This window comes from Capra hircus, chromosome 29 (assembly GCF_001704415.2).
Source record: "Capra hircus breed San Clemente chromosome 29, ASM170441v1, whole genome shotgun sequence".
Lineage (NCBI taxonomy): Eukaryota > Metazoa > Chordata > Mammalia > Artiodactyla > Bovidae > Capra > Capra hircus.
The window spans coordinates 8,658,788-8,674,989 of NC_030836.1; the positions used below are offsets into that span (position 1 = coordinate 8,658,788).

Below are 16,202 nucleotides of genomic sequence, written 5' to 3' on the forward strand. Positions count from 1 at the left end.
AACTCCAGGTAATTAAAATGAGTAAGCAATCCAGAAGCTGTTACTGTCAATCCTCATTATTTGCAGATTCCCTATCTGTCATTTTGCCTACTCACTAAAATATATTTGCAACCCCCAAATTACTAACCTTCAGTTTAAATACAGAGAATAAAACAAAGAAAGAACATAAACCCAACTGCCCATATTAGTATTAAATTCAATTTTATCAGTTTTTGGCATGCACACAATCTTAAAGGCATGTAAAATTATGGTATGTACAAATCCTCAAGCAAAATAAACATTTCTTAATGTCAACTCTGTCAAAAGCACCAGACATTCTGTTAATTTGTATTATGACACTCTAATCCTCAACCCGAGGCAGAAAAGGACCTCGTTTACTTAAGAAAAGTTTTCAAGGAATGAAAATTGACTTCCTAGTTTTAGATTAGATGGTTTTTTTTAGTAAAATAATATTGCTAAGTGCTGAGGTACTCTAGGTCTCTTTGCCCTTTATTTCTATTAACATGTTCAAACACTGCAGAATTAAGAGTCAAACGCTATGAAAAAATGTTGCCATCAACGAACCCCTCCTGGATATCCATTACAGAGACGAGGTATTAGGTAAATAGACAAAGGCACTGCTGTTAACTAAATTCCCTGCAAATTAGTTAACGACACGAATTCCATAGGGCCTATTCTTCAGAAAAACACATTTTAAAGGTCATTCATTAATGAAATTCATCTGAGTTCCGCGGGTGGGCTTGTCATTTTTCCTATCAGGGGCAGGTGCAATCCAAACATCTCACCAGTATTATCTACTACCAGCGCCAAAAGGCACCTCTCAGCTATTTAAGCGACAGATTAATTTTCTGAGGATAGCCATCTCCAATTTATCTCTCTAGTTCCTTACACTATGTACAGACTACATTGTTTAAAACAAATTGACGAAAACTTAACAAAGAAGCTGCAACATTTAACAAAGCAGGGAGAAAACATAAAAAGAACTCTTGGTTTAAAAAAAAAAAAGGATCCGGTCTGAAATGAATCTGAATGGTTTCTACAGAGACAAGCAAGATTCACCCTCCAGATGATTCCTCAACAATTTCAGGTACTTATCTTATTTACCTAACAATTCATCAAGGAAGGCGATCTCTCTTTTTGGGGGGGGAGGGGGGCAATCTCCTTTTTAACCAATAAGGAAACTCGCTGCTCACATCATTTGGAGTCATCACAGGCACGGGTCCCGATTAAGTTTCACGAATTTCTAACAATCAACTTCAAATTATGTTAAGCCTATTTTTATTCGAGCCCTTCCAAAGGGACCCAGAAGTTAAGCACTGACCGAGCATCTTAACCTTCGACAGGCTGCACGCTACAGGCTAGATCAAATGCCAATATTTACCTCGAATTCCCTTTCTGAGCTCAGGCGAGTATTTATACTGTCAACTGAGCTTAAGTTCCTCAACTGCAAAATGAAAATGAGAAGCACCACCTCACGAGTTACGGCTTAAGTTTGCGGTGCCAAACAAGCGCTACGAAGAAGGCTGAGATGAAGCGCAGTGAACAAAAGGCGTGCGCTGCCTAGGGTAAGGCACGCTCAAGAAGCGGCAGTGAATACTGGGACTACTATCAGCGCTGGGGGCAAAGAAAGGCGCAAACCCAGCCACCACGCTCACGCGCTCCGCCGGAAAGCAGACGAAGGGGTCTTCACCGAACTCGGCGCACCCCACCCCCACTCCCCGTGGCCTCGCCCCTGGGGTGTCGCCCCCTTCCTAAGACCGTCCGACCCTTTCCTCACCAGCCTCCCCGCCACCAAGCAGCCGAACATGGCGGCGGCGACTCCGCTCGGCCGGCAGGGACCCGAGGTCGAGGACTAGAAGTCCTGGGGCTACTGCCGTGGTCGAGCCCAAGAACCTTCCAGAACGTGGAGTAGGCCTCCTGCCCCTCAGCTACATAGTGACGAGGCCAGCGGCAGGAACGCCTTCTGCCTCCGCGACCTCTGACCCCCCGCTTCCTAACCAGCTAGCCTCTCAGGCGACGAGTACTTCCGGGGCTTTAGACAGGTGGGCCGGTTCCAGCTAAGACTACAAGTCCCAGAAAGCCCTGCGTGGGCTTCCAGGAAGGGAGAGCGGAGGATTTGCCCTTTGGATTGGTAGTCCGCACTCAAAGGACCGGTTTCAAAGCAGGCTGGAGGTGTTGCTCACGTTTGTATAACATTTCAGCGATTACATTGCTCTTTTACAATCATTTCTCTGGATCTTTATAAAAACCGTGTGAGTTGATTATTATTATCTGCGTTTTGTGGGCGAGGAAATTGCCCAGAGTGACCCGCCCCAAATCTTCACACAGCACTCAGGGATGGAGTTTAAATCCAAGTTCTGATTCAAATCCGAGTTTCTGCTAGCAGTCAGTCAGTCAGTTAGTTCAGTTGCTCAGTTGTGTCCGACTCTGCGACCCCATGGACTGCAGCACATCAGGACTCCCTGTCCATCACCAACTCCCGGAGCTTACTCAAACTCAGGTCCATTGAGTCGGGGATGCCATCCAACCATCTCATCCTCTGTCATCCCCTTCTCCTCCCACCTTCAGTCTTTCCCAGCATCAGGGTCTTTTCCAATGCGTCAGTTCTTTGCATCAAGTGGCCAAAGTATTGGAGTTTCAGCTTCAGCATCAGTCCTTCCAATGAATATTCAGGACTGATTTCCTTTAGGATGGACTGGTTGGATCTCCTTGCAATCCAAGGGACTCTTGAGAGTCTTCTCCAACACCATAGTTCAAAAGCATCGATTCTTCGGCGCTCAGCTTTCTTTATAGCTCAACTCTCACATCCATGCATAACTACTGGAAAAACCTTAGCTTTGACTAGAAGGACCATTGTTGGCAACCTCTTGATAAATCTTTCTGCTATATGTTAGCTGAAAGTTACTGATTTTTAATCAGCTGTTTTGTACTTATTGACAATTTTATTGTAATTCTTTACAACTTCACTTGGCTCCTCCATTTATTTGCTGTAAAAAAAATTGTAAGCAAGTTGTATAGTAATATCCTTGAACTTTAATGGCATCTTTGTAAAATAAGAATAATTGTGTCTGTCTCCTAGGGTTGCTGTGAGGGTTAAATGAATTTAAGCCCTTAGAACTTGGAAGTACTTAACTAAAGGCTGCTTTGTTGTAAAATGTCTTGTTTTGTTTTGTCTGTGCATTTACAGAAAAGGTTCATAGCCAGAAGAACTGGTGTCAAGTACTGACTGCCACCAATACTGTTCCTGTATTTCACAGCTTCAGTTCCCTTTCCTCTCTGATAGGAAAATAAAATATCCCCTTTGCAAAGGTCTCTGCTCAACTTGAAATATCTGAGCTTAGTCCACCAGGCACCACCAAGTCTATCCCAGGTTGTATGTGGAGAATCAGAGTGTTTGGAACAGTAGTCCTCTGGTCTCCACTCCAGCACCATAGACTTGGACCATGTGTCTTTGTCTCAGATACTCCTTTGAATATCCAAGCCAAAGATTAATAGATAGAAGAGGATCTTTCTACCAGTGTCTCCAGCTTTCTACCTAAGAAGTCCCAGAATCTTCAGAATAAGAAGGCCATTCATATGAGACTATTTCGTGACAGGCAGGCAAACTGTCTGGACTCAGAGCCCATCTCTGTCATTAACTAGTTTATAATCTTAGGCCAGCTAACCTAACACTACCTTTTCCTCCTTTTCACCATGTATAGAATGAGATAGTAATAAGGTTCTTATAAAGGTTATTACATGTAAAGTAGTAAAGTAGTAGCCAGATTATTTGTTGTTGTCCAGTTGCCAAGTTGTGTCTGACTCTTTGCAATCCCATGAACTGCAGCACGCCATGCTTCGCTGCCCTTCACTATCTTCCAGAGTTTGTTCAAACCCATGTTCCTTGAGTGGGTGATGCCATCCAACCACCTCATCCTCTGTCACCCCCTTCTCCTGCCCTCAGTATTTTCCAGCATCAGGGTCTTTTCCAATAAATCAGCTCTTTGCATCAGGTGGCCAAAGTATTGGAGTTTCAGCTTCAGCATCAGTCCTTCCAATGAATATTCAGGGTTGATTTCTTTTAGGATTGACTAGTTTGATCTTGCAGTCCAAGGGACTCTGAAGAGTCTTCTCCAGCACCACATCCAGAATCAGTTAATACTTTTCTTAATTTTTCTGGTATTCATACCCATCTTGTACCCTTTGAAATAATAAATTAATATATTGGTCTCTGCCTTCTGTTTCCTACATAGGGCTCCTATAATTCCCAAGTAATGAGTGCTAGGAGCATCTTTTTTTCTAATGAGGGACTCTGGGTAGGTTCCTGGGTGGCTCCTAGATGGCAGTTCATCACCAGAAACATGAAGCCTGATTAGAAGATAGGAATTTTCAGGCCCTCCCCCCATTCTGTAGAAAGGGGAGAGGGTTTGGAAATGGAATTAATGGATCATGCTGACATGAGGAAGCCTCCATAAAATTCCGGTAGTATGTTGTTTGGAGAACTTCCAGGTTGATGAATATGTCCATGTACCATGATGCTGTACCTCAGCTCCACCAGGACAGAAGATCCTGTACTCCCAAACCTTGCCTTAGGCATCTGTTCACCTGGCCGTTCATCTTTATCCTTTATCATAACTGTTAGTAAATTGGTAAACATAAGTAAGTGTTTCCCTGAGTTCTGTGAGTTGTTCCAGTCAATAATCAAATTCAAGGGGAGGAAGGTATGGAAACCGTCTTTTTTTTTTTTTTGGTAGCCATGTTGAACAGAAGTTGTGGGTAATCTGGGACTAACTACTTGTGATTGGCATCTGAAGAGGGGTACTGAGGGGCTGAGCCCTTAACCTGTGGGATTTGATACTATCTCCAGGTGAGTCAGGACTGGGTTGAATGGTAGGACTGAGCTGGTGTCACAGAATTGCCTGATGTAGGAAAAACAGTGTGGTTGTAAGTGTGAAAGTAAAGAAGCAGCATGGGAGGAAGGCCAGGTTTTTCCTTTTACATACTGTGACTATGTGTTCTGTGTATTTTGATTCTCTTAACCACTTGCAGTTTTTAACTTTTATGTGCTTATGCGACTTGTTTTATAATACTTCCTTGGAAATTTCTTATGGACCCTTCCAATTGGCTCAAGTATTTTCTTCAGAAATCTTTCTATGACTCACCTGTAATTAGTCCTTCCTTCTCTTACATGCCAATCTTATCTAACTGATTGAGAACTAGTTAGATTTTTGTAAACTACAGTTGCTGTTTGTTAATTGGCCCAACCTTTGTTATCTGGGATTTGAGCTTTTTCTCCATTTTGCTGGTGAACTGTCTACTTCTAGGTTGGACAAAGAATTAGAGACAATGAGTTTAGTATGCTTTCTCCAGACTATGAAAATCAGCCTTCTGTTCACCATACTGTCTTATTTTTATTTGTTATGTTTTGGGTCGCAACTGTGCACCCTGTGGGTATTTTAATTCCTGCAGCAGGGGTGGAAGCCACGCCCCCTAGAATGGAGGCACTGAGTCTTAACCACTAGACCACCAGGGAAGTCCCTTGTTTTTTAAATACAACAGTCCTTGGTAATTAAAGAGAGTAGAAGTAGATGCAGTGTATGTAAGTGAAGAAAAGTGTTTCAGAGGAAAAAAAAACCTTTCCAATAACCAGAACTCTTTGAGATAAGAATAGGCAGGCATGGGATAGTGAATTCTCCCATTCACACTGATATTTTAACCAGTGCTGATATCCACTTATATTGTTAAGGAGATTCATAGAAAACTTGGGAAAACTGACGTAGAACTCAAAGGTACCTACCAGCTTTCAGACTACATGTGCTTCTGTGGACTAAGAACAAATCATAATTGAGTGTTGGCCAGGGAGTCAGGAACTGAATTCTGGTTTTACCTTTTCCATTAACTTGCCTAGGGATGAGGTAGGTAATTTATCTTTTTAGGTGATAGGTTTCCATACTTCTAGAATGAGGACATTGAATTCTGATTCCAAGAGCAAAAATATTTTTCTCTTCTTCTAAGGAAAGTTTCTTCTCTAAAGCAGGGAGAACAAGAAATAAAAGCACAAACTCCTTCTCCTTTGAACTAAGAGATATGTGTGTAACTCCAAGTCACAAAGCTATCAGTGGAAAGGCAAGTAACTTAGCAAAGCAGAAGGTCAAACTCAAGTACCTATAGAGAAAGATAATAAACACCAAAGAAGTTCAGGAATTGTAGATACCAGGGGCCACAGAAGGCAATGGTAAGGCAGTAGACTGAAACACATAGATTGCTTAAAATCGACATCGGGTTTTATATCTGACCCTCTTCAACACCTCAGCCACTGGTATGAAATCTCTGGAAGAAATTGAATCAGAGAGGCCCCAGGCACTAGGAAACCAGATACTGGGGAAAAAAAAAAGATTGTGGGGCAAGGCTGCCTTGTGCAGATTAGGTCTTGAAATAGAGTACCTGTGAGAGAGGAGCACTTAGCTCACACTAATGTAGGACTGCCACCCAGAGTGGGGGTGGCTTTCCAAAACATCCAGTTGGAGGGTGAGGGAGTGCCTTTTTCTATGCCATCCATGCAGAGAGGGGTATCTCTTACTAAGTCATCCATATAGGGGAGGAGGGTCACTTTAAAAATTTATGTAACAATCCAAAACCCTTTCATGATTAAAATAAAAATTCAACAAACTTTTAGGAATAAAAGACAGCTTCCTCAAGCCGATAAAGAGCTTGAAATCCCACAGCTAACATCATACTTAATGGTTAATGTTGAATGCTTTCCTCCAAAGATCAGGAATAAAACAAAGATGGCTTCTCCAGCCATGTCTGTTCAACACTGTATTGGAGGTTCTAGCTAAAGCAATGAGGCAAGAAAAAGAAATAAAAGGCATCCAGACTGGGAATTGAGAAATAAAATTACCTCGATTTATGACATGATTTTGTACATAGAGAATCCTAAGGAATCTACTAAAAAACAATTAGATGTAACAAGCAAGTTCAACAAAGTTGTAAGATATAAGATCAATATACAAAGTTCAATATTTATAAACACTTGCAATGAACAATCCAAACATAAAAATAAGACAGTTCCACTTACACAAGCATCAAAAAGAGTAAAACATTCCAGAAGCTACCTAAAAAACAAAATAAGAAATTAAATATCTAAGTAAATGGAAACATCCCATTTTCATGGATCTGCAGACTTAATATTATTAAAATGGCAATATTCCCTAAATTGGTCTGTAGATTCAATGAAGGCTCTATCAGAATCTCAGCTATTTTTGTAGAAGTTAGCAATTTGATTCTAAAATTTATAAAAAAAATTGCAAGAGACCCAGAATAGCCTGAACTATCTTGAAAAAATAACAAACTAGGACGATTAATGGCTTTCCAGATGGCAATAATGGTAAAGAATCCACCTGCCAATGCAGGAGACATAAGATATGCAGGCTTGATCTCTGTGTCAGGAAGATCCCTGGAGAAGAAAATGGCAACCCACTCCAGTATTCTTGCCTGGAGAATCTCCTGGACAGAGGAGCCTGGTGGGTTATAGTCCACGGGGTCGCAAAGAGTCAGACACGACTGAGCATTTGAGCAAGGAGAATTAACGCTTTCCAATTTCATAAGTTATAGTAAAACAATGATAATGGAGACAGTGCAGTATTGGGACAAAAGTCAATGTATTAAACAATGGAATAGAACTGAGCATCCAGAAATAAACAGTTTTGTCTGTGGTCCACTGATTTTCAACAGAAGTGCCAAGATCATTCTGTTGGGGAAGGAAAGGTCTTTTCAACAAAGATTCTGGGACAACTGGGTAGTCACATGCAAAATAATGAAACTGAACCCTTTCCTAATGCCATATATAAAAATTAACTCAAAATAGATCAAAGATCTAAATGTAAAAACTAAAACTATCAAACTCTTTGAAGAAAACAGGAGTAAATCTTCATTAATTTGAGTTTGGCAAAGAATTCTTAGATATAACACCAAAAGTAAGAGCAAAAAGCCAAAAAAATAGATCATCTGAATTTCATAAAAATTAAGTTAATTAAAAAAAAATTAAAACTCTGGTGCTTCCAAGGAAATCATCAAATTGGAGAAAGTATTTACAAACTGTATATCTGATAAGGGACTTGTATCTAGATCAGATAAAGGACTTTTACAGTTAAAAAAGACAACCCAATTTTTAAATGGACAAAGGATCTTGTATTAATTTTCTATGGCTGCCATAAAAAATTACCACAAGATAGGTAACTTAAAGCAACAGAAATGTATTCTGTTATAATTCTGGTGTCTAAAAGTCATGATGGGTGTCAAGAGAGCCACATGCCCCATGGAGGCTTAAGGAAGAATCAGTTCCATGCCTCTCTTCTAACTTCTACTGGTTGCCAGCAGTAGTGGTTGTGGTTTAGTCGCTAAGTCTTGTCTGACTCTTGCAACCCCAGGAACTGTAGCCTGCCAGATTCCTCTGTCCACAGGATTCTCCAGGCAAGTATACTGGAGTAGGTTGCCATTTCCTTCTCCAGGGGATCCCCTCGACCCAGGAATCGAACCCAGGTCTCCTGTATTGCGGGTAGATTCTTTACCTACTGAGCTTTGAGCAAAGCCACTAGTCTTTGGCATTCCTTGATTTAAGACCCTTCATTCCAAACTCTGCGTCCATTTCATATTGTGTTTCTCCTTCTGTGTCTTTGTGTCCCTTCTTATACAGACCTCATTCATTATATTCAGAATCCTCCCTAATCCAGTATGGCCTTAACTTACATTGATTACATCTGCAAAGACCCTAGTTCCAAAAAGATCATATTCACTGTTACCAGACTGACATATATTCAGGGGTGGGGTGGGGGGACTCTATTCAATTCGCTATAGACATCTGAATAGACATTTCTCCAAGGAAGATATACAAATGGCCAGGGAGCATATGAAAAGATGCTGGACACCAGTTGTAATTAGATTAATGCAAATAAAAACCACAGTAGATACACTTCATACACTCTGAAAGTCTAGAATCAGAAAGTCAGAAGCACAGATCTGGAGCCCTTATGCACTGCTAGTGGGAATGTGAAATGGTGCAGCTGCTTTAGGAAACAGATTGACAGTTCCTCAGATGATTAAACATAGAGCCGCCATATGACTGTAATTCTGCTCCTAGGTGTCTACTCAAGAGAAGTGAAAACAGATGTTCACACAATCACTTGCATGTGAATGTTTATAGCAACATTATTCATGATACCCAAAAGGTAGAAACAAATGTCAACCAATGACTAAACGGATAAGCAGAATGTGGTATGTTGTACAACGGAAAATTATTCGTATAGTAAATGTGATTCCACCCATATGGAGTATGTAGAGAAATCTACAAAGACAGCATATTAGCAGTTCCTTTTGGCGGGGTAGGTGTGGATGTGGAGACGGTTGTGAATAGCTAAGCCTTATGGGTTTGCTGCTCAGTAGTTGTGACTCTTTGTGACCCCATGGACTGGAAAGCTTTGCAGGTTCCTCCGTCCATGGACTATTCCTGGCAAGAGGACTGGAGTGGGTTGCCATGCCCTTCTCTAGGGGATTTTTCTGACCTGAAGATTGAACCCAGGTCTCCGGCATTGCAGGCAGACGCTTTACCCTTTTTATCACCAGGAAACAATCGTAACTATTTTTAAGCGTACAGTACAGTAGTATTCGGAGAAGGCAATGGCACCCCACTCCAGTCCTCTTGCCTGGAAAATCCCAAGGACGGAGGAGCTTGGAAGGCTGCAGTCCACGGGGTCGCTAAGAGTCGGACACGACTGAGCGACTTCACTTTCACTTTTCACTTCCATGCATTGGAGAAGGAAATGGCAACCCATTCCAGTGTTCTTGCCTGGAGAATCCCAGGGACCGGGGAGCCTGGTGGGCTGCCATCTATGGGGTCGCACAGAGTCGGACACGACTGAAGCGACGTAGCAGTAGCAGCAGCAACAGTAGTATTAGCTGATAACCTTGTCCTGCAGCAGATCTGTAGAATTTTCTCATCTCGCAAAACTGGAACACTGTGCCTGTTGAACAATTGCCCTGTTCACCCTCCCCTGGACTTCTTGAGGTGATGAAAATGATCTGTTAATAAAATTGACACTAGTGATGTTTGCATATATCTGAATATACTAAAGACCATTGAATTATACTTTTTTCTTTTAAAGAAACTCCTCTTTATTAAACCACTGTTTGTTGGATAAAATGGATTTGTTTTTTGTTTCTGACCCCATTACTCCGCTTGTGAAATCTTAGTTCCCCGTCCAGGGATTAAACTTGAGCCGTGGCAGTGAAAATGTTGAGTCTTAACCTCTGGCCCACCAGGGAACTCCCTGAATTATACACCTTAAATAGATGAATTGTATAGTATGTGAATTATATTTCAATAAAACTATTTTTTAAATCAGTACCATTTACAATAGTATTAAAATAGCAACAACCTCATGTAAAGGTACCTATAAGCAAGTAGTTAGTCCTGGAGTGGGGACAGGGAGATTCCATGAAGGTCTCCCCCTGCCTGACTTTACAATACTGACCTCAAGGCTCATATTCTCCAGGTAGGAGACTGAAGCACCTTTCTCAGGAAAAACTCAACACCCCAGAGACACAGCTGTCTTGAAATCTAAAATGACAAAATTTACAGACTGCCTAAAAATAGTGAAACATTCCAGTAAACAGCCTCCCCACATTTTTTATTTATAAATAAATAGAACATGCCTCTAAGGATCAACACACATATGAGGAAATTCCCTATCATGAAAGAGAAAGACCAAGGTAAATTAATATTTGGGGCAGTGGGAGCAGGGGAGCAGTTTCAGTAGAAACAAAATAGTGCAAGTAGCAAAAAAAAAAACTTACTAAAACCCTGCAGGTATTATCCAGAGAGAGAAACAGATTGTGTCACTGAAATAAAAACTGAATGCTATAAAAGAGGAAAATCAGAGAACAAGAAAGAACCCCATAGAACTTAAAAACACGAGGGCTAAAAAGACAGTGTTTAGATTTTAGAAGGTTGTAAGATAAGGTCAAGGAACTTTTCCAAAAAGAGAGGAAAACGAAAGAAATGGAAATAAAAACAGAAATGATCTAATTAGAAGATCAGTATAGGAGGCTCAGTATTTGACTTAGTGGGAATTCCTGCAAGAATAAAAAAACACTGGACAGTAAATTATCAAATAAATACTATTTATTAAGATCCCAGAGCTGTAGGATATGACTCTCCAGAAGGAAAAAGGCTCACTGACTACCTACCAATATAAACAGAACCCACACCAAGGCTCATCCTCATGAAATTGCAGAACATGGAACTAAATAGAGATTCCATGAAAGTAAAATAAAAAAAATATATACAATGATTGCAGGCCAAAGTGAATTGACCTCTGTGTAGCAACCCTGAAAGCTAAAGGAAAAAAGTGCCTTCATTATTCTGAGTGCAAATTATTTCCTATATGAATTCAATATTCATCCAAAATTATAATCCAAGTATAGGACAGATAGGGCTTCCCAGGTGGCACAGTGGTAAAGAATCTACCTGACAATGCAGGAGACACAGGAGCTTTGGGTTCCATCCCTGGCCAGGAAAGATGCCCTGGAGAAGGAAATGGCAACCCACTCCAGTATTCTTGCCTGAAATATTAGATGGACAGAGGAGCCTGGCAGGCAATGGTCCATGCGGTCACAAACAGCTAGACATGACTGAGGCAACTGAGCATGCATGCAAGGACAGACTAAAGATATTTTCAGACCTGCAAAATCTAAAAAAATAAAAAAAATTGTCTCCCGTATATCCTTTTCTCACTAAGTTACTGGATGTGCTCCTCCCAAACAAGGGAAGAAACAATAAAGAGAAAGACGTCAGACGAGATCCAGATTCAGAACACTAGAGATTCCACTAGGGAGAGGGATAAAGAGAATTTCAAAAGTGATGTAAAATAGTCCCAGTAGATAATGCCCGGAGCACCCAATTCAGGAACTTCTTGAGAGGGATTTTTTTTTTTCCAGTTAGGAAAAAAAATGAATCAATTATTTGACATGTCTGACAACATGGAAAGTTATACAGAGAGGTGTTTCCTGAAGCTGGTGGATGGAGGAAACCTTAGCCTAAGTCAGATATTCATACTAAAGCTGAAAAAGAGGCAGTTCTCTAGGCCAGTGCCAATAAAATGACTTAGCACCCAACAATATTTACGTGAATGTATTTGTTCTGTATGGCTGCTGTAACAAAATGTCACAAATTTGGTGGCTTAAAGCAGCACACACTCTCTTACTGTTCCAGAGGTCAGAAGGCTGAAATCAGTCTCCCTTGGCCGAAAACAAGTTGTCACTGAGACCGTAGTTGTCATCCAGAGACTCTAAGGGAGAATCTGTTGTCTTGCCTCTTCCAGATCCTAGAGCTGAGTTCTTGGCTTTCTGCATCTTTAGAGTCAGCAGAGGGGCTTCTTGCTTCAATCCTCACATTGCCTCTTCTGTCAGATATCACTCTGCTTCCCTTTTAAAAAGATTCTTGTGATGGCATTTAACGTCCAATGAAATAATTCAGAATAATCTCCCCATCTCAAGATCCTTAATTTAATCACATTGGCAAAATCTCTTTTGCCAAATAAAGTAACATTCACAGGTCCTGACTATTTAGGATTAGGGATTAGGACCTGGCTATTTGGAGAGAGCATTATTTAGCCTGTCACCACTATCTTAATAAAAACTCCAAATGTGGGTTGACTAGACAATGTTAAGAAGATGGGAGAACAATGAAAAAATTATATGAATATGAATCACTTTACTATACAATGGAAATTAACACATTGTAATCAACTATGCTTCAGTAAATTAATTTTTTAGAAAGATGAGAGAAAAGAAAGGACATGTGGATAGCTAAAATCCTCTTCTAACATAGTCAAAATATGTCAAAACTAATGAATGAAACAGGATAGAACAACAATTGCAATAGAACAACAACAATAGAGAAGGCGATGGCACCCACTCCAGTACTCTTGCCTGGAAAATCCCATGGACGGAGCAGCCTGGTAGGCTGCAGTCCATGGGGTCGCTAAGAGTCGGACACGACTGAGCAACTTCATTTTCACTTTTCACTTTCATGCATTGGAGAAGGAAACGGCAACCCATTCCAGTGTTCTTGCCTGGAGAATCCCAGGGACGGCAGAGACTGGTGGGCTGCTGTCTATGGGGCTGCACAGAGTCGGACACGACTGAAGCGACTTAGCAGCAGCAGCAACAGGGTAAATACAAGAAGAAACAGCTAAGAGTGTTGAAAGTGCTTGCTTCTAGGGAATAGATCATGAGCAGAAAACCACTGTATTTGCTTAAAACTTTTCTACCCTGTTTGATTTTTTTTAAATTGTATATATGTGTATATTATATTAATAACAAAATCTGATTTTAGAAAAGTGAGAAAAGAAAGTGGACTGTATAATCTTTAAAATTACCAGCAGTGAATATTCCATGAGCCTCTACCTCTTTACATTATTGTTTTCAGTAACAGCATCACAGCCTCTGAACTTCTGATGCCTAAAACAAATCATTAATAATAATCATATGGTGCAAGAAGTTCAGCTCAGAAAAAGACATATTGGTGGTTTGAAACTTTCCACATAATAGTTCTGTCCTGAAGGGGGATCTGAATGGCTTTCTCCTGTTGCTCATCTTATCGCCTGTGTATGCGTGCATGCTAAGTCACTTCAGCTGTGTCTGACTCCTTGCAGCGCTGTGGACTGTAGCCTGCCAGGCTCCTCTGACCATGGGATTCTCCAGACGAGTACACTGGAGTGGGTAGCCATGCCCTCCTCCAGGGGATCTTCCCAACCCAAGTTGATTGCAAAAATAGCACATATTGTTCCTCTTCCTGTGTCCATGATCTTGCAGTAAGACTTTCCAGAGACAGAGTCTGTCTGTTTACCCTCTTAGCCTTCTTACTTGATTTGAGCAAAAGAATACAACAGAAATGATGTTATGACATTACCATGGCCACACCTCAAAAATCTTTGCAAGCAGATGCTCTAGTTCTTAGAACTTTGTCAGTCTGCTGCAGGAACAGCCCAAGGATAGCCCACTGGATGACGAGAGACATCTGGCCTCATTACGTCAGCCAACAACCAGTCCAGCCCCAGGAGCAGAGCTACCTGACTTGAAGCTGATCAAACACGTGAGTGAACCCTGTCAAGACCAGAAGAACCACTCAGCTGAGCTCAGCCCAAATAGAATCATAAGATAAATAAATTTGAGATGTTTTGTTATGTAGCAAAAGCTAACTTTTATGGAGTTCAGTCACTATCTGTAATCACTTTTTATTGATTAATTTTCCTTCCCTATAATGAATACTGGTAATTATCTATTTAACATCCATTTGCCCCCTTCTTCCTTGTTAACCACAGTTTGGTTCAGGAACCCCTCCTCTGTGAGACACAGGAGCCCCAGAAGAAGACCCTGCTTAATCTAATTGACAAATTTCCATTCCTTTGGCAGTGACTGTTTCAGGATCAATCCTATAACCCAATTCTGGTCAGCGACACCTGAGAGGAAGTCTGCTGGGAGCTTTTGAGAAAGATTTCTTGGTCTTAAGAAAGTCGCACGAAAAGGTGGTCACTTTTTCTCTCTACATTTGATATATCTGAAAATGACACCTGGAGTTGTAGCGATCATCTTGAAACAACCTGAGAACAATCTGAGAAAAAAGCACAATCAGGAAGGCAGAGTAAACAGATAAAAATAACTTTGTTGTTACAGCTGATGTTCTAATGAACACAACTCTCACTAGAATATAAGCTCCAAGAGGGCAGAGCACGTGTCTGTTTTGTCTGCTGCTGTATCTCTGGTGACAAGCCCGGCATCTATCCTCTAGTAAGTGCTGAAGAATTGATGCCTTTGAACTGTGGTGTTGGAGAAGACTATTGAGAATCCCTTGGACTGCAAGGAGATCCAACCAGTCCATCCTAAAGGAGATCAGTCCTGGGTGTTCATTGGAAGGACTGATGCTGAAGCTGAAACTCCAATACTTTGGCCACCTGATGCGAAGAGCTGACTCATTTGAAAAGACCCTGATGCTGGGAAAGATTGAGGGCAGGAGGAGAAGGGGATGACAGAGGATGAGATGGTTGGATGGCATCAACAACTCGATGGACATGGGTTTGGGTGGACTCCAGGAGTTGGTGATGGACAGGGAGACCTGGCGTGCTGCAGTTCATGGGGTCACAGAGTTGGACACGATTGAGCAACTGAACTGAACTGAAGCATCTTATTTGCTGAACGAATGGAATTATATCAATAATCACTGAGTATGTCTGCATTTGACACTTGGTTAGATTTCATAAAGATCTAATTAGGGAGACTATACTTTTGAATATTTATTTATTTGTTTGGCTGTGCTGGGTCTTAGCTGTGGCACGTGTGATCTTTTTAGTGACAGCATGTGGGATCTAGTTCCCTGACCAGGGATCGAACCTGAGCAGTTTGCATTGGGAGCATGGGATCTTAGCCACTGGACCGCCAGGGAAGTCCCCAAGCCTGACTATTCCTGACAGTGAACCCTTCAGGAACAGGACTCTGCTCCCCAGTACCTTGTGGATAGTAGATTCTCTACACGTTTGTTGAGATGGTCTGTGTTCCAGAATATTCTGCCAACTCTCCAGCAGAGGGTGCACACAGCCAGGTGTTCTGACACTAGGCACTCTCCTTTATCTGCTCATCCACCCCTCTTCTGCCACCTTCCCCACTAGGAGCTAAAGACCACACCAATGCCTGCGTGGGAGCTTAGAAGGGACTTTTCCATAAATTCAGAACCTCAGCATCTGTGCTGTCCCAGCTTCCAGCACCTGTTAGAGAAGGCTGAGGATGTGCTTCTGTCAACTCAAAAAATTCTCTTTAGGTCAAGGTCAAATAAATGTTTTTCTGTAAAAGGCCAGGTAGCAAATGTTTTGGGCTTCCTGAGCCGGAAGCTCTTTGTGCTGACATGCCCTTGTAATCCCAAGACTTGTGGAACCAACCAGCCCCAGAGACCACCCTCCCTCTGTGCTTCGGGTTATGCAAGATAATACATTCCATTATTGTTTAAGCCAATTTTAGCTGACTTCATTGTTAATTAAAGCTGAAGATAGAATTAACACAACCACCCACAACTAGAATATAAGTTCCAAGAGGGCAGGCAACTTAAAAGTATATACATGAGAGAGCAAGTAAAATAAGTAAAATGAAGGGTGTGGCTGTGTCCTGAAAACTTG

At 41.4% G+C, this 16,202-nt stretch overlaps 1 protein-coding gene across 1 annotated transcript in view; it reads right to left on the reverse strand.

Annotated features, from left to right (window-relative positions):
- HIKESHI (Hikeshi, heat shock protein nuclear import factor) overlaps positions 1-2,035 on the reverse strand; it is a 33,231-nt gene extending 31,196 nt beyond the window's left edge. Inside the window, exon 1 of the mRNA XM_005699441.1 lies at positions 1,778-2,035. Within this exon, the coding sequence (XP_005699498.1) occupies positions 1,778-1,807 (30 nt within the window). The 5' untranslated portion in view covers positions 1,808-2,035. The remainder of the gene's footprint in view (positions 1-1,777) is intronic.